The 18,990-nt window shown below is 45.2% G+C and overlaps 1 protein-coding gene across 9 annotated transcripts in view; it reads left to right on the top strand.

The window, feature by feature from the left end:
- The window catches only part of SRGAP3 (SLIT-ROBO Rho GTPase activating protein 3), a 268,987-nt gene that overhangs the window by 207,091 nt on the left and 42,906 nt on the right, over positions 1-18,990 (top strand). For 2 of the 9 annotated variants that reach the window (XM_015446219.4, XM_015446218.3), the window contains exons 11-15: positions 5,100-5,127; positions 7,582-7,668; positions 15,047-15,077; positions 16,176-16,236; positions 17,034-17,111. In XM_015446219.4, the coding sequence (XP_015301705.1) occupies positions 5,100-5,127; positions 7,582-7,668; positions 15,047-15,077; positions 16,176-16,236; positions 17,034-17,111 (285 nt within the window). Of the gene's footprint in view, positions 1-5,099; positions 5,128-7,581; positions 7,669-10,409; positions 10,513-15,046; positions 15,078-16,175; positions 16,237-17,033; positions 17,112-18,990 lie in introns of all 9 variants that reach the window. The other 7 variants (XM_074032805.1, XM_005547696.4, XM_074032804.1 and 4 more) reach the window with 4 other exon arrangements.

The following is an 18,990-nucleotide window of genomic DNA, read 5'->3' as shown; positions in this document are numbered from 1 at the left end:
TGAGCAAATTTCTGCCCTTCAGGACTCACCAAGCTTGTTCCTGCCCCAGGGTCTTTGCATCTGCATGGGTAACCACCACCCAAATCAGGGGATAGAGCTTTTCAATTACACTCAAAAATTCCCTTGCGCTCCTTTGCAGTCAACCCCCCATGCTCTACTCTGATCTGATTTCTGTCCCTCCAGATTCGTTTTGTGTGTTCTAGGTAGTAAGAGCGGGGAAACTTTGGGTGCTGATGGAAATAAATGTTCCATATCCTGATTTGAGTTACATGGGGATAGACATTTGTTAAAAACTCATTGACTAGGGGATAGGAGTGGGGAAGACTTAGTTGCAATGAGCTTTTTCTTCATTCTTTCCCTTTAAATTTTACCCATCTCGACATTTCAGTATCAGGCTGGGGATAAAGGGGGTGTGGAGGAGTGTGGGTACCAAAAAGGGAAGAAAAACAGTGAGAATGGAGGAGAAAGGGAGAAAGTCCAAGAGTGGAGCTCAAGGTGTGGGTGCCATGGGGGCAGCTTCTAAGACTAGCATTAAAGAGGAGGGCCGGCATTTATAGGCACAGGTCAGGGGGCTGTTCCTCATGAGCCAGGTAACAAAAGGTAGGACCATATGAGTTGGTGGCTACTTGCATTTTTGAAATTAGATGCTGAATTTGGAAAACTAATCTTCTTTTAAAAAATAAGATCCTGGGTCTGGTGCAGTGGACTGCCCACGCCTTCTTGGCACAGAAGCACAGTGGAGCTTTAACGAATAAAGAGGCCCTTTGCTTTGTCTTCCCATCGCCCTTACCTGACAAAGGCAGCTTTCATTGCCGCCATTCCAAACTCAAATGATGATGATGATGATGATGATGATGATGATGATGATGATGACGGTCATCATCATTGTCATCATCATTATCACCATACTTAGTTTTGGTTGGCATAACTCCTGGTCCATTTGGTCCTCCAAGTTTATTTAGCCTTCAACTATGCCTTGCTCTAAGATTGCTCTACCAGTCCCTCTTCTGAGTTTTGAGCTGATTAGCAATAAAATAAAAAACTCCCGGAAAATGCGTTTTCAGAAGTAGAGGGGCAGCTAAGAAAAAGCCATCTGGAAGAATCTCTGTAATCTGTGTTTCAGTAAGCTGGCTGTGGAAAGGCTCACTGTGCTTCCTTTGACAACTGGATGGCTCTTGATAGACTGGTCAGTTCTAGAGAAGTTTTTTTTTTTTTTTTTTTTTTGAAGTAAATGTTCTATTTTAAAACAGTTTTAGAGCTACAGAAAAGTTGGGAAGATAGTATAAAGTTTTCATATACTCCATATCTAGTTTCATATACTCCACATCTAGTTAATGTTTATTAACATTTTACATTAGTATACTATATTTGTCAGCATTAATGAATACTGACACATGTTATTAACTGAAGTTAATAAATTACTGCATTACTGAAAAAGATGGAACCTGAATAAATCGAGACCAAATCTCCAGTCATTTTTATATAGCCACTACATGATAAAGATACATATAGATTCTCAGGGCACTGGGTGAAAGGGGAGAATTTGCACTGACCTAAATGATAAATTGGAAATTGCCCACTGGGTGAAGGAAGAAGAGAAAAAATTCAGCAGGCCAAAGAGAGCTCAGAATCTTAGCGAATTCATCCTTCTGAGTGTCAACTGGTGATTCACCTTTTCCTGAGTGTTTTGGTTCTTCTATTCAGTAGAATTCTCTTCTAAGAGTAGGGTAGTGTTACAGCTGCATCAGTGGCCTTTTTATGCCATATGAGGGCTATTTTGTAGTATCATGTCTAGTGCCTCAGTTTCTCTAAAGTACAGTAGCCCTCCTTTACGTGTGGTTTTGCTTTCCATGGTTTCAGTTGCTTGTGGTTATCTGTAGCCTGAAAATATGAAATGGAAAATTCCCAAAATAAACAATTCATAAGTTTTAAATTTCTCGCTGTTCTGAGTAGCATGATGAAATCTTATGCCGTCGTGCTCCATCTTTGCCAGGATGTGACTCCTCCCTCTGTCCTGCATATCCACTCTGGATACAGTACCCGCCCACTGGCCACTTAATAGCTGCCTTGGTTATCAGATTGAAAAAACAGAGGACATGTGGGATTTGGTGCTATCCACAGTTTCAGACATCCACTGGGGGTCTTGGAACATACTCCCCACAGATAAGTGGGGACTGCTGTACTCTTTTGACAGGATGGCTCAAGGAAACTACAAGTTAGATGAAACCCAAGGTCTTTGGGGTCAGCTTTACTTAGAAGTGGATTTGAGAACATGATTGACCCCAGACATACAAGTCAAAAAGCTTCCAGGTGCTTGGCAAATGGCATTCCCTGTTACAAAGGATGTCACTGGCGCTTCTTGGGAGCAAGAGCACACACCTTGGTTGTCGCTATGCCATTTTATTGGCCAGAGAATTCTCAGTTTATCATCATCTCTGAGTCTTAGACTTATGACCTTTTTATTGCTCTGGAGTGTATTCTGTAAGCTCCAGGGTTTACACTCAAGATGCAGTTGGTTTTTCAATTTCTGAAAGCGCCTCAAGCATGAATGAACAGTGTGCTGCCTATAAAAGGGAAGGAGCATAACCTTTTCCGGCCAAGATTTAATCACCCATCACAGAGCAAAATGGCCACCAGGCCCAGGCCATCTGACTTTCTAGAAAATGACTGAACCACCAACTATAAAATATATTTTTAAAATCCCAACAGGTTTCAGAAGGTAAAGGATGGGCATTTTTTTATTCCCCACATTTATGAGGTATTGAGCCACCCGATTTCTAAAGATGTTGGTTGTGGGATTCTTGAGAGCAGGAATGTGAGTCTGAAGCTGATAGACAATGTATTAGATTCTGTGCCAGAGAAAAGTCTGCCTTGAGTATGTTCTGACATTCCACTCCACATCCTAAAACCTTTGATTTCTACCTGCCCCCATCTGTTCATTCATCTATCCAAGAGCACAGGCATTTTGTTTGGCCAGGCCTGGGGAGATAGTGGTACACAAGAAAGGTAAGGTTCCTGCCCTCATGGAAAAGAGAGACCTCAAATGGTAAACAAACTACTAAGAAAGTGTGATAGTTGAGCTGGGTGTGGTGATGGCCCTGTAGTCCCAGCTACTCAGGAGGCTGAGGCAGGAGAATCACTTGAGGCTAGGCAGTGGAGGCTGCAGTGAGCCAAGATCACGCCACTGCATTCCAGCCTGGGTGACAGAGCAAGTCTCTGTCTCTTAAAAAACAGAGAGGGTGGGGATTATAATTGTGTTAAGTGCCATGAATGAAAATTTTGGGCTGAGATACAGAACAATCATATATGTGTCGGGGAGAGATGGGGGGACCTGCTTTAGATAGGGTGATCAGAGAGGGTTCCTAGGGGAGTTGCTGTTTCAGCTGAAACTAAAGGATGAGAAAGTGTCAGCCAAGTGAAAAACCAAGGGAAGAGTTTCTGGGGAAGAGGGGACAACATTTGCAAATGCGGGAAATGTGGTGAGTTGGAAGAATTGAGAGAAGGGTATTGTAACTAGACCATGTGGAGTACATAGAAGAGTGGACAGTTTGGGAACCCAGAGAAGGAGGGATCTTTTCCTGGGGATGGAAATGTTTTCAAATTGAATTCTGGTGAGGGTTGCATAACTTTGAATAGTCACTAAAAATCACTGAATGATACACTCCAAATGGGTGAATTTTATGATATATAAATTATACCTCAATTATGCTATTTTTATAAAAGATGGCAGTACATCTTAGTTTGGAATTCTAGGGAAGGGTAAGATCTAGACATAGAGTATGGAGTCCTTGGTAAGCACTTGCGGTCACTTAGAAAGGATGTGTAGAAAAGGAAAGCAGCCCTGGGTCTGTGTCCTGATGGCACTCCAACATTTCGAGGTTTGAGGTTGGGCAGAATGAGGAGGAGACAGAAAGAGAAACTGAGGAACCTATAGGGCAGGAAGAACACCTGGAAAGTGTGGAGTCATGAAAGTGAAGAGGAGAGAGCTTTGTAAGAAGGGAGTGGTGAACTGAGTAGAATGGTGCAGAGGTCAGGTACAATAAGGGCAGAGAAGACCATTGGATTCAGCCTGAAGGAGATCCTTTTTGACCTTAAGTGTTGACCTTGACAAGAGCAGTCTCAGCCCAGGGATGAGGACAGAAGCCTAGCTTCTGGGCAAAAGGGCGAGGAGGGGATAGGAGGGGAGGAAGCGGTAGTGCCTCCAGGCAGCTCCTTCAGGGAATTTTGCTGTAAACAAGAGCAGAGAAATGAGGATGTAGCTGGAAAGAGAAATGGGGTCAACAGAAGGGTTAAAAGCTAGGTTGTGCATATCCAGAACATGTAGACATGCTGCTGGAAATGGTCCAGAAGAGAGGAGATTGGTGATGCTAGGGAGAGGGGAGATACCTGCAGAAACTGAGGCCCCCAGAAGGGCAGAGCGGGTGGAACTAGGGCATAAGGAGAAGGTCTGGGCTTTGTCTGGCAAGTAGGTGGGAGGGCCTAATGGAGGCACACAGATGGAGAACCCATATTACTTGATTTTCTTTTCCAGTGAAGGAAATGAGAAGATCTTCAGCTGGGAATGAAGGTGGAGGCAGGGCAGCAGGGTGGAGGAGCACCAGCCTTATGGCTGGTATCCTTCAGTGCCAGGCGTATGACAGGGGCTCAGTCAGTCTTTGTTGCCATTAAACATTGCAGGAGTTTTCGAACTTTGGGAGGCATAGAAGTGATCACCAGGGGTGGTTGTTAAAATGCAGATTTCTGGGTTTTTATCTCAGAGATTCTGATTCAGAAGACCCATGAGAGAGTCAAGAAATCTGCACCTTTAACCAGATCCCCAGATGTTTCTGATGCAAGTAGCCAGAGGGCTGTAGTTTGAGAATCACTGAAAATGTCTGTGAACAATAACGTGTGTGTGAACACAGCCCTACAAATAGGAGGCTTTTAATAAAGAATTAATAAGACGCAGTTCTTTTCAACAGACCATACCTTAGGCATAATTAGATTTCATATTTCATAAATAATTAAGACTCATTGTGTGTTGTTTTTAGAAAAAGACGAAAGTTCTTTGGTTTAAAAAGAAAAGGCAATTAAACATTAATGTATACTTTTCTTTGCAGGGGAAAGAGCAGAATGCGGCACCACCAGGTGAGAGTGGGAGAGTCGTGTTTTCTTTCATCTGCTGCCCGAGGTGGGAGTGGGATGGGGCTGGGGAGGCCCTGCTGGGAGCTGAGAAGCAGGGATGGCTTCTTCACCAATGTCCCCACGGGCTGGTGTGGGTGTGCCCAGGTGAGGCACAGTTGCTGCTTCGCTTCTTCTAGCATTAGACTGACAAAGCCATGCCCCTCCAGGCTGGCAATGGAAGGGGCGCTTTGGGGGCTGCTGTGTGGCAGTGGGGCACCCTCCCTTTGCGCTGGCCATCGGGTGAGACAGTATTGTCTACTCAGAGTGGCTGAGGGCAGCCTGTAGGAGCCAGAGGCTGTGGGGTGGCTGTTGACCTCTCTTCCCACCTGCTACACCATGCTGAGCAAACTGCCCAGCCTTGCTGCGAGGACCAGCCTGGGGTCCCCATGTACCAAGGCTTTGGGTCAGGCTCAGATTGCGTGCAGCTGGGCATACGCATGCGCATAGATGTGCACAGACTCCCCCGCTGTCCACACCCTGGCTTGGACCTCATGGGCACTTGGATGGGCTGACGGAAAGTAACACACGGGCAACTTCTGCTTTCTCTTCAGCTCGTTCAACATTCCCTTTTGCGCTTTTCCCTGAGCAGACCAGAGCCAGTGAACACTTTCCACTCAGCAGCTGATAGCTGAGGGGCTGACTTTACTCCCCTTTCAGAAAGCTTAGATCCATAAGTGGCTCTGTCACTGGCCAGGTTGTTTGCTTAGAGCCTATTTCATTTCTGCGTTCCCAGTAAGAGATATTGCACTGCCTAGCTGGAATTCAGCCAGTGGCCCAGAGGCCTGCACTGTTCCATCATATGGCAGTAGAGCGCTACTTTTTGCCTCACTTTCTGGGCCCAGGGACCTGAGGGCATTCTTTTCTTTCCCACAAATGCTTCCCAGTGGCCCCAAATCCTGAGAAACCGTCATGTTTGGCAAGAGCAAAGATGAACTCCCAACTCTCTCCTGCTCCTTGGGAAGGGAGTGGGACAAAGTCTTGGAAAACTCTAGGGTTTTCAGTTTCCTGGGCTCAGGATGGGGAGACCGAGGGCTCGACAGAAGTTCAGCCCGTACAGCTGTTCCTCTGGGCTCTGGCAATTTGGAAGCATCAGGACGAGTCACACCAGGCGAGGCCCTTCCAGCACATGGGGCGGCAGATGTGCAGGGTCACTTTCGAAGAACCTTTTACAAACCTATTATAATTTTTTTTTTTTCTGGCAAGAGAATGTTGTCATAGTCTCAAAACAACAGAAGCTGAATTTTACACCAAATTCTGCAAATAGTGAAACAGATGGGGGATGAATTGAGCTGTCCCTCACTTCCTCCTAATTCCTAGAACTCATGCAGAGAAGTTTGTTCCAGCAGAGTGTGGGAGAGGAGATCTGTAATCAAACCCTTGGCCAGGTCTCAGGGTCCTCCCTCAGTGGAAAGTTGAGGGTTTGTTTTTTTTTTTTTTGTTTTGTGTTTTAAATAAAGCCCTCTGAAGTCTTTCACACCCTCCTTGACCTAGGGCCTGGGAAATCCAAGCTGAGTTTATCAGACCTCCCACTTAGACACCCTGCATTCAACTACAGCTACCCTGCATTCAATTGCAGACATAGCCCTGTGTACTCTGGTTCCTGGTCAAGGTCAAAGTAAACTAAAGTCTTTGTTAGTAAACTAAAAGTCTTCCCTTACCTCCAAAATCATTATCTAACTTGTGGAAATTGTTGCTAACAATGTCTCTGTCCTATGGCTCTCTCTGTATCTTCCATGGACTCCCACACGAGGTGGATATCATTTTTGGATGGTTATTTGAGCACAATCTCCTCAGCCAAGTTGCTGTTGACCTTGTATAGAGGAACTGGTTTTGCATATGGGCTACAGTATGTTATATTTTTCTCACACTTCAGAACCTTATCTTAGAATAGACCAAATTTGTAAAAACCCTGTAATTCAGGATGGCCAGATGTGATAATGCACTTAAATTTAAAAGTGTATTGTAAATGTCGAAGCAAGATGCAAATATAAGGTTTGATTATTGTGATTCAAATGAACGTCTGGCTCCCCTTACCCACGTTGACATGCCCTCGTGGTCTGGATTAGAGATGAAATCACTCGAGATCTTGTTCAAGCAGATGCAACACAGTACACAGCCCATGCATAGCCTCCAAGGGCCCAACTGGCATTGCACTACAGCATTGCCACCATTTGGGATGTTGACCTCCAAGTCCATTAGGTTATCTAGGGGGATTTTTCATCACATCCCTTTAGTTGCAGGATAATTTTGAGGCAATTTCCTGTGTTGCCAACGTGTGTTAATTTTCATCTTGATTAAAAGGCAGAAAGGGGACATTGGTCTCTGGTTTCTCTTTCTTCCTCTCTGTGGCTTTCTCTGTTCCTGTTTTCCCTGCCTCTCTTTCTTTCTTTCTTTCCTTTTTGCTCTGCATCTGAGCAGCAGAAGAGATGGAAGGCTTAGGCTGCCCCACTTTCCTTGGCCGGGCTGCCCCCCTGCTCCCCACTTTGTGCCCCACCCAGCACTTCAGTAAGTCAATATAGATTTGATATTGTGCAAAGTTGGGATAGCTACGTTTCCTTGTCAGAGATTCCAGACAGTGCACAGAACACCACACAAAGAAAGAAATCCCTGTGTGATTCACGCAGTCCTTTGCTTTCTGGATTGGGCAGGAAAAATGGGAAAACATATCTTATTTTCCCTTTATTCCACTTTGTAAAATTTAAGAAAAAACAAAAAGCACTTAGGACTTTCTTTTAAGGAAACCCTCCAATTGGGCACCGTAGGTTTTTTGATATTGAGTGTCCAACACCTGCTTTAAGAGTCTGCTCTTCCTGGCCATGAGAATTTAACAGATAATTTAATGTTACTTCTGGATGTTCTATGATATGTTCTATGATACAATTACTTTCATACTCACACTAGAGCCTTGAGAGTAGGAAGAGCTGAATTTTACCACCAACCTCAATCACATTTTATTTGTGTGATCTTAGGCAAGTTTCTTCATCTTTTGTGGGCTCATTGACCTTGTATGTAAAGTGAATTGATATTTTTTCCCAACCTCACAGGGTTGTTGTGAGATTATCATGCAATGTGATAAGGAAATGATCTGGGAATGTTCAAAAACAAACCAAACACTATGAAAACAGGGTGACAATGTTGCTATCATCAAGTTATTTCTAATCCCCAAACTTAAAACCTTTGGCCTTGTGTCACATTTTTGACACTCTCTTTTGCGTTTGGTATTTGAAAATTTAAGAGCAGATCTTGTAAGAAATCCCACCCCCACATACATACATCCTCAAAAAAATAAGTAATTTTTGAAAAAGAAATGACATGGACTTAGCTAACCAAATTGACATAGATCCAAGATGGGCTTGAAATAATCTTGCCTGTTGTTTCTTTTCAAAATTTTGATCTGTGCTGTTATTTTGTTTCCGTTGTTTGGGTGGCATGATATTTGGATTCACCTGGTTTTTGCCCATGCATGTACTGGAGCTAGCAGCATTTGCTCAATACTCAAACACCTAGGAGAAGTTGGTTAGAGGTCCCTGGGGATGGCTGGCCTACTGAAGGAGACAGGTACAACAAGCCCAGTCAGCAGAGGCAGCATGAATCTCATTTATCCTGATTGGCTGCATAGTCCAGAAGATTTCTTGCCCACTCACAGAAATCAATGAAGACTTGGGGGACCAGGTCTTTGCTTGTCATGTGTGGACATTATCTGTGCCTGGCTGAGTCCTCACTTGTTGCTACCCAAATTTCGAACCAAGCCATTTGAAAATGAACTGCCTCTCTTGGTTAGGGGCCCTCTTCCTAACCTTAAAAAGCCCTTTGCCCCAGAAGGCTGGCACCATTGAGTCAGGACAACTTGTATGGTGAAATGAGCAAATAAGCCAACACAGGTATATGCATGGTGAGCAATTCTGGAAACAGGTCCAGTGTTTATGGCTGTTTCACTGGTGAACTGTGGTATGGTTACCCCTCCCTGTGGCCAAGAGTAGAGCATACTTTAGGAACGGAAATCCTAAAGTAAAGCAAGACACTTTCAACCTGATCCCATGGCAAAGGTTACTGGGGTAGATGAGTCCTTGGTTGGAAATAAAAAAGTGCCCTAAGGCTCCATGATGGTGGTCTGGTAGGAAAAACCCTGAACTTGGAACCGAAGAGTCCAGAGTTTGGGGTCCAGCTCTGTCAGTTCTCCTTCACAGGAGGCTTCAGTTTCTGCCTCTGTAAAATGGGGCCACATATACAGGGTTGAGGTGGCATTAAGTTTAATAATGGATTTGAAAGTGGTTTAATTGAAAATGTTCTTGAGGCTAGGTACAGAGGCTCATGCCTGTAATCCCAGCACTTTGGGAGGCCAAGGTGGGCAGATCATGAGGTCAGGAGTTCAAAGACCAGCCTGGCCAACATGGTGAAACCCTGTCTCTACTAAAGATACAAAAATTAGCTGGGCGTGGTGGTGCATGCCTATAATCCCAGCTACTTGGGAGACTGAGGCAGGAGAATCGCTTGAACCTGGGAGGCAGAGGTTGCAGTGAGCTGAGATCATGCCATTGCACCCTAGCCTGGGTGACAAGGCAAGACTCTGTCTCAAAGAAAAAGAAAAAAAAGAAAGTGTACTTGACTAAAGAACAGGATATTACCATCATTCTGGGGTCACCCAGGGACCCCAAAGAAGTTGCAGCCTCACTCATGGTATCAGTTTCTTCATCTCTGAAATGAGAATAGTAATTGCCTGGCTCTTAGATCAATGAAATAAAGATTAGTCAAGTGCATTTGAAATGCCAAGAGGCATTAGGAAGATCAGTGCCCTGGTACATTGGGAGTTGAGTCTTAGTGATAAATTTAAGCCAAAATAATGAAAATTAACCCTCACAATCATTTTTGAAAGTCTCTTGCTTTCTCAGGCTACAGATTACATCTCTCTCCCCTGATTCCCCCTCCATCTGGTCAGCTTTGCAGGATGTCAGCCTCTGATTGGAGTTTCAATGGTTTCTTGCACATGTCCTATTTTCCCCCTAAGATTTAGAATGCATTTGCGTCATGTAAGAGTTGCTCCTGCTTGGCATTGTGGGTAAATTAAGATCTCCTAAAACATGCAAAGGCCTTCAGATGGAACATTGGAAACCAATGTCTTGGCGGGGGGTCAGGGGCTTCCATTTACATTTTGTGTCCCCTTTAGTTGTGGGTTTTAAGAGCATCTTTCCCAGTTGTATGTTTATGTTGGTTGCTTTCTTGATTTCTTTTGTTCCGTTTTCCCCTAGGCCCCCCTGTCTTCCCCCTAAACCACAGAAAATGAGGAGACCTAGGCCTCTCTCAGTGTATAGCCATAAACTCTTTAACGGCAGTATGGAAGCATTCATTAAGGTACTTGCTGGGGAGCCATGGAGTCCGCGAATGCACCCAATGTAATGGCAGCCTCTGTCCTCCCGCCTCCCTGCCAGCAGACAGCCCTGTCCTTGGCCAGGCCCTGTGGAGCTAGTTCCTCGCTGCAGCCTCTCTTAGCTTCAGCAAGGACTTTTCACGGGAGCCGCTGTAGCCTCTAACTGGTTGCTCCTAAGTGCCCTGCACAATTCTCGGCCCTGGGGAGTAGGGATCAGATCATGACAGAACCCAGGGAAGTCCAAGTGGGGCTGAAATACCAGCGCAGTGGGCCCAGCCAGCCATGCTTCATTGCTTCAGCAACTGCAGTCCTAACACCTGAGGGACAGTCAGAGAAACCCCATTCCCTCACTTCACACCCACGTCTCCCAGGAGAAGCTGGATTGAAAGCAACACAGAGGAAATCCCTGTGGGTATCAGTGTGTTTTTATACATGTGAATTTTTTTTTAGTTGCATATATACCAGCAAAGGAAACACATACACTTTTTATAAGAGAAAATCCTCCCACCTAGTTTGCTTCCCATTAGGTGGTTTGGGAGAAGGGAGAAAAGTTGAGGTTGTCCCTTTTGAATTCTAGGTTAACCCTTTGTACCTTAAACTAAGTAGTTTAGCTAGGAGAGTTTCTCTTTTCTTTTCTCTTTGGTGTAAAGGATATGAGATTAAGTCATATCAGATATAATGACTCAAGGGAAATTAAGAAGATGATGGAGAAGCGAAGAGCAGCAGCTGGGGAGATACTTGAGGAAGGGGAGAAGCACTCTTAACATTACTTAGAGGAAGCAGGGAAGTCCCTGCAACTGATTTGAGAGCCCACTACCTTCTAATGAAGACACTCTCTGCAGAGAAGATGATAGGTATCAATCAGGAGAAAAAGCAAAGGCCCTTGGGCTTTGCCAATGATTTGGGGGTTATGGAGGCTGCCTGTGCTCTGGCTCTCTACTCGTGATCCTCAGACAGGATCCAGCACAAGACTTGCAGGACAGCAACAGACTGGACATGGGTTTGGCCTTAGACAGGGGAGGGGGTAAGCAGGACCATCCCGGGTCTCAGGACTGTCTCTCCCTGTGGGCTGAGTTCTGGGGAAGGGAGAGTAGGGAAAAGGGAAAGTGGAAGACCAGGGCCCAAGTTGGGACTGCCCAGGAGTGAGGGATGTCAAGGGCTGCTGTAGGATGCCTAAGAAGACCAAAGCGTAGAGGATTCCCAAAAGGAGGGGCCCATGGGTGTATCAGGAAGCAAGATCAGGAGGTGACCCCTAGGGAGTGGTTTATTGGGTCATGGGAGGGCGGGGCTGTGCCAAAGGAATCTTCTGTCTCCATCCTTCCTCCTCTCTCCTCCGAGACTTTCTTCTTTCACCCTTGCCCATAAAAGAGCCATGGTCCATGGCCGAGAGGGGACTAGTTACTCTCCCTTCCCTCAAGGAGCCAGTAGTGGAGCTTGGGAAATTTTAAACACAAAAGGCAGAAAGTGGAAGGTGATTTAGGATGAGCAACTGGTGAGTTATCCCTGCATAAACAAGTTTAGGATAGGTGCAGTGGCTCACACTTGTAATCCTAGAACTTTGGGAGGCTGAGGTAGGAGGACAGCTTGAGCCTGGGAGGTCAAGGCTGCAGTGAGCTACAGTTGTGCCACCACACTCCAGCCTCAGTGACAGAGCAAGACCCTGTCTCGAAAATAAACAACAACAAAAGAAGAATTGAGAGCAAAAAGAGCTATGAGCTCAAGCACAGTAGGCTTCTGGAGGGGCTTTGAAGGAAAGGTGGGCATGCAGAGGAGAATAAAAGGACAGAAGGAATTATTGAAAGGAAGAACAGAAGAAATGAAGGCTCAGAGACAGGGACATCCTCAGTGTGCTTAGGTCTTTGGAAATGGGTGATCAGTCAGGATACTTGGAAGGAATCAACTCTTATCTGACAGTATTTGACAAGCAGATGTTCTGTAGAGTTAAGTATTTTTGTAATAGAGAGGTCCTATATGTAAGATGTGACTATAAAGTAATCTGACTTTATTCCTTCTGACCAACATATCATAACCTAGTCAACCACATGAGTGTTTGCCCCTTTGAGGCAGTCATCTTGGGAAGCCACCTTCTTTCCTGAATGTGTCGGCATTGCTGCAGCTGCTTTGGTCAGTCTTCTTTAGAGCCTGGAGCATGGCCTTTACCAGTGGGGCCAAGACTATGTATTCAGATGGACACCTTGTCTTTGGAATAGAAAGCTCCGTTTGAAGCTGAGCTTTGCGATGCCATTGGAGGTGCAAAATGGCAAGAGGAATATGCTACAGTGGGGCTGTTCCACTGGCTCTGAAAAGAACACCCCAGCAGCGACAGCCCAGAGCACTTGAGCAGTGGCAGCACTGTTGGAATAAGTGCATCACCTCCTAAGCGGAAAAGTTGGAGGAACAATACTCATTTGACTGGGAAAAAAGGTGTGTTTGTTAAATACTATTTCATTCATTCATTCATTTATTCATTCATTTATTCATTCATTCATTTATTTATTGAGGCAGTCTCGCTGTGTCGCCCAGGCTGGAGTACAGTGGTACAATCATGGCTTACTGCAGCCTTGACCTCTTGGGCTCAAGTGATCCTCCCACCTCAACCTCCCGAGTAGCTGGGGCTACACGCATGCACCACCATGCTTGGCTAATTAAAACAATTTTTTTTTTTTTTTGTAGAGACAGGATCTTACTATGTTGCCCAGGCTTGTCTTGAACTCCTGGGCCCAAGGGATCCTTCTGGCTTGGTATCCCAAAGTTCTGGGATTACAGGCATGCGCCACTGCACCTGGCCTTACTATTGCATTGCTTTATAGTCACACTGTACTCATCACATACCATCAGTGCAGTTCAACAAACTCATACTGTGCACCTACTATGAGCTAAGTGGATGATGTTTTACAGCACAGTTTGCTATGAAAGGTTATTAAGTTTCAGAGAATGAAAAGGCAGTATAATGTATTCAATCCTTCAACTATTGAGAATGGATTTTAATTTTCTATTATAATCCACATGCCATCTGAAAGAACATTGAACTAAGAGTCCCCAGCTTTGAAAAACCACACCTGTGAAAAGGTTTTTAATAAAATAACATCACTGGGACTTCACAATTATAATGGCTTAGAGGGACAAGGAAGCATCCCTGGGGTTAATAATCATAAGTAAATGTTGCTGGAGTTTGATTTATACATTTCTCAGATCCTACCTGAATAAACAAAAGCCTTTCAAAATCCTTGATGTTTTTTCCTCCTCCTCTTAGACAAAAGGAGAACTCATTTTTGTAAGAGCCAGTTTTGAAGCCTAGGAGGTTCACCTCTGGGACAAGGGGAGAATCCTCATCTTGTTTCTGTAAAATAAGCATGATAATTACCTACTTCATGATCCTTTGTGAGGAGGATTAAATGAGCCAATATATGTTATGTTTCTAGAGCACTGGATGGCACATGGTAAGCACTATGTATTACCTACGATTATTAGCATTAATTTTAGCATATTGCTCATAGAACCTGTTCGACCAGGCTGTTTACTCAGTTCTGGGATTCTGGTAGATTTAGTCAGCATGTCAGGTAGCAGACAGTTCCAGTTGTTGAGATGCTGAGAACTGGACAGATGACACTAACTAGAAAGCACACATCCTCCAGGAGCCTGGATGGGACAAGTGTTCACCCCAGAGACAGACCTGCTGCACAGTGGAAAGAGCTGATGGCACTCCCCTGAAAATGGGCATTATCCGTGGCTTTTAGTGAAAGTAAAGGTTTCCATTCTCCCCCAAGCTCATGAAGGCATTCTGACTCAACTTCCCTTCCTCCTCCAGGCCTTTCTCAGCTTTTGTATTCCTTAGTGCCAGTGTAAGGGTCAAGAGGGGAGGAAGGAGAGCAAAGTCAAGTGGATACCCAAGAAAAGCAACTGAGGGTGTATGGCAGGGAAACATGGGAAGCTGTTTGGAATTTGGCATCAGGTGGAATCCTGTGGGTCTCTATCCAAAGGGCACCTTGTAGACATGATCTCGTTAGAATTGAACTTTTTACCAACAATGAGGTTTCTTGAGCTGAATTCCAGGACATTGTTCCAGTAGACATAAAGGTGTATTTCTGTCCTTTTTGTGGGCAGCTGGACATACCTTATGGGGTCGTAGGTAGGCTTTTGTCCATGCGTGCATAAACAGTCCCTTTTGTTGAAGAGAAGCTAGGTACAGGAACGGGAATGGGTCCAGTCCACACAGTTGCTGCTCTTTCACAAGGACTGAAAGAGGCCCCCGTGTCAACTGGTGTCTGGGAGGGCAGCTAAGGCAGCCACATGGGAAGGCTGGCTGGGCGGCTTCCAGAAGTCCCATGAGGCTCCCAGGCTCGGGGGTGACCCTCCCCACAGGCCGGCTGTTTGACAGGCTCCCCAGGACCTTGGCTGGCTGCCATTGCATTTCGGCGTTCACGGACTCTGAAGGATCTGCTTACTCTAACTGATCTTATTCCTGCATAATCTTTTCTTTTTCTCCTGCTCTGCTGCCTGTTTATTTTTTGTTATCAGAGGAAGAAGAAATGCTCGAACCAGGAACCAGGTATTTACTAGAAAGGCCCGTTAGCCCCATTCACCGTGATGGAAACTGTCTTTAGTGCTGACTTCCAGAACAGAGCCCACCTTGCCTGTTGCTGATGGGTCCATACTCTTGTCCTGTCTCTGGGCACAGTCAATCAAGGAAAGAATTCACAGGTGGGGTGTGGAGGAGCCAAGAACGTATCCAAATCCATGGTGTCTTCACAAGAGCATATTACATGTGCCTCATTGTTTACTCACCTTGTGAGAAGGCTAGGCCTTTGATTTGGCCCCTTTTAAAGAAAGTTTAAAAGAATTTGATGCTATTTAAGTGACCTGGAATAACAGAGAGGTCAACCAATAATGAAATCCAAAAGAAAATGTCTCCCCTCGCCATAATCATTTGTGGCTGTAGACCAGTCTAGGAAGATGTCATTGAAAATACATTCACATCCCAGGTGCCTGTGTTGAGAATTGCATCGTTTTCAGCCTTTTAGAGTAAGGTTGGCCCCTAGATCGCCAATGGCTGACATCGGCTGCCTCTAGAGCTTTTCCCTGTGACATATTTATTGTTAAATGCAGTATGCATCTGAGTGTTTAGTTGTGACTTCATGAGTAGAACTGGTCTTCCCTTCTTAGAGCTCAAAATTTCCACTGGGGGCCAGCCTTGCTTCTCCCGTGGTGTGCCCTTAATTCTGACATCAGGTAAATAGGATGAGGACTTGGTCCTTGAGCATTGAGAAAATAGTGTTGAGTTGGGACAAAGTGGAGGGGGAGGCAGAGAACTCTTCAAGGCCAAACTCCAGCAGCCTCCATGAGGTGGTTCCCTCTCCATTGCCCAAGTGGGCCTGCCAGGCCTCCTGAGCCCAGATTCCTTTCCAGTTGGATAAGAAGACAGAGCATTTCTTTAAAATGATCGTAGCTATGCCTTTTTGTGCACACAGCTGAAGACTCTCTGTTGTAACTGTCTGTGGAGACTTTAGGATTAGCAGTTCCTTGCTTGTTTTCCTACTAATCTGATGGTACTAATATTCTGGCTTGAGTCTGTAATCTGTGTTTGCAATGTCTTTTTCCTGTGGTGGTTGTCAAGTCCCATAAAACTCACGATTTTTCTTTTCTCAAGGATTCAGGACAAGCTATACCACTTGTAGTCGAGAGCTGCATCCGTTACATCAATTTATATGGTAAGCTGGATCTTGGGCCAGTGTTTTCAGCAATATGCAGAACAGGTGCTAGGCTGTTCTGATAGGAAATGAGATTCTAATTTGTCCTGGAAGATTTCCCGTCACAGCTCTGCTTTTGAGGGGGAAAGTACTGCACACAGCAGCTGCTCTTCTGAGTGCTGCTTTTGAGTGTGTTGGGGGATGGAGATCATGGTGAGAGGATCCAAGAACTAGGAAAACCGGAGAGTAGAAAGGGCATGGACAAGAGAACTCAAACCTGCAGCTCTGTGCTTTGAGCACCGAATGGAGTTTGCCAGTAAATCAGCTAATACTACTAGATTATAAGCTCCATGAAGGTGTTAGGTTAATGCCAATGTAATTGCGGCTTTTGCCATTACTTTTGAATGGGAAAAATCGCAATTACTTTTGCACCAACCTAGTAATGGTGTCTGGGATTTGTTAATTTAACCTCTCCCAAGTCCCAGCCAGAATGTACTCTAGAGTCTAGCTCTTCTTGAAGGCAGAACATGTCTGTGTACAGGGAAGGAAAGGTATTGATACAAAACTTCTTGTGGCCTTTTCCTTTAAGCTGAAACAGAAGATCACAGATTATGAAGCAGATGTGTCCCAGGATTTTGGCCAGCTGTACTTCACCGTGCAGGCCATTTTTGGAGACATTCATAGGGAACGACTCTGTTATAAAGAATCGGGGGAAGAAAGGGACAAGCAATGGGCAGAGTCACTGGTATTCCCAGTGGTCTAATGAACTCAAAGTCTCATGGATTTACTACTTCTTTTTCTGTATGTTTCTTTTTTAGGACTCCAGCAGCAGGGGATCTTCAGAGTGCCAGGATCTCAGGTGGAAGTCAATGACATCAAAAATTCCTTTGAGAGAGGTGGGTGCAGAGTGACCATCTTAAGCTTGTGTGTTAAGCTTGTGGCCAGGGGAAGCCAGGGTGAATGTTCACATGTGTCTCGGAGCCAGTGGTATGCAGAAGCTGGCCTGCAGTGGTTTGCAGGAGCTGATTGTGCACATCTCTTTCCAACTTCACAGTCAGTGACTTTGTCCTGGTACTTGGAATAAGCATGACTGGAATGTTTACACCACAGAAATTGGCAAAAACTAAGTTCTAATTGTTTCCTGCCAAAGAGCTAACTGTTTAACATTTACCTACCACCAGTAGCAGCACCAGCACCAGCACCAGCACCAGCACCAGCACCAGCACCGCTACCAGTACTACAATTACTGCTACTACTGCTTTTACTACTATTACTGCTTATGGGTGACTCTCTCCAGTGGGCTGCACAGTGGTTGCTGGGAAAGGGTGCCTTGTAAAGAGCTCTGGAATATTTACGTGAATCTGTAAAGGATGCTACATTTTAGAATTGGAAGAACATAGAAAACACTGAGTGACTTTTAGAATATCCTAATTTTTAATTTTTTATGCGGTGTTTTTGGCAAGCCACACATTGGGAGGAAGAGATTATATACTCCCTCTACCCCTAGAGAGGTGACCTAGTTCCCATTTTGATTTAAGCAAGGATATGAAAGCTTATTAGAAGTGAGGTGGACCACTAGACCAGGACACATGTGATATATTTGGTGTAGCCTCTCTGGGCTTCAGAATTCCTGATAGGAACAGATGGCCAGTGACAGTGTCCAAGCCAAGTAAGGACTCACTGGGTCAGGAAATGCTCAATTCTTCTTACACCTCTGCCTTTGAATATTTAGTGCTTATCTCACTGCTACACTGAAATGGAAAATCCATGCATTTTCATTTGAGGAAATATTTTCAATCCTGCTCCCTGATTCTAGAACAAAACCTAGCATTAGCAAGTCCATAACCTCATCCCAGGGGAGGAAAGAAGAGTTGGAATATCGGTATCCCACATAATATATCTGCCTGCAGTTTTCCAGTATTTGAAAAGGTCATGTCTCCACAGTCCACCCCGTCTCAACTCTGATTTACTGCCTTCTCTGAGTGGTTCTGGCACTGAGGACCCCAATCCCATACCCCTTTACTAGCAGTACATCACATCCCAAAAGGTATGGTTTACCCCTGTTGGCTGTGCTCTGAGCAGGCCTCTCTGTGTGCTTCCACCCATAGAATTCTTCCTACTTATTACCTAGCTCCCCTCCCACCCCAAAGGAGCTGTCTCTTGAACAAATTCTCTGTCTCCCAGTCATCTCCATTCCATCTTGCGGTGGAGGAAGCATTCTGCAGCCCCAAGCAGTACTGCTATGGCCCCCAGGCACAGACCCTCTGTGGATGTAGGCACTCTGGCTTGGAACCATCTGGAGACAATGAGATTTGTCTGCATGTCATGCTCAGTGGCCTTCTAGGGTCTAGGGGAGCTTTGTTTCTGGAGCTTACTCGAGAATCTTGGGTGCTTAGAACCAGGGAGCCCCAGGACCCCCTTGCTCGAAGCTCCTACTCAGCCATGTATTCATTCACTCAACAAGCATGCACTGAACCCTATACCGTACAAGGTAATGGACTAGGACCTGAAAATGCAATATGAACAAAACACAGTCACTACTAGTAGGGGAGCCAGTTTAGCCAACAGCCAGTATAATCAGTGCAATGATGGAGTAGGCAATGGGGAGCGTAGGAGCCCCTAGCCCAGCCTGGATGGAGTGGAGAGGAATAGCAAAGCCAGGGAAGGCTTCCTTGGGAAAAATGCCTAAACTGAGGCTTAAAGAGTAAGAGCCAGGGGAAGCAGGGGCAAAGAAAGGGCGTTCCAAACCAAGGAAACAGCATGTGCAAAATCCGC

Source organism: Macaca fascicularis, chromosome 2 (genome assembly GCF_037993035.2).
Source record: "Macaca fascicularis isolate 582-1 chromosome 2, T2T-MFA8v1.1".
Taxonomy (NCBI): domain Eukaryota; kingdom Metazoa; phylum Chordata; class Mammalia; order Primates; family Cercopithecidae; genus Macaca; species Macaca fascicularis.
Note: the sequence above shows the minus strand (reverse complement) of the source record. Positions and strands in the feature narration are given on the sequence as shown.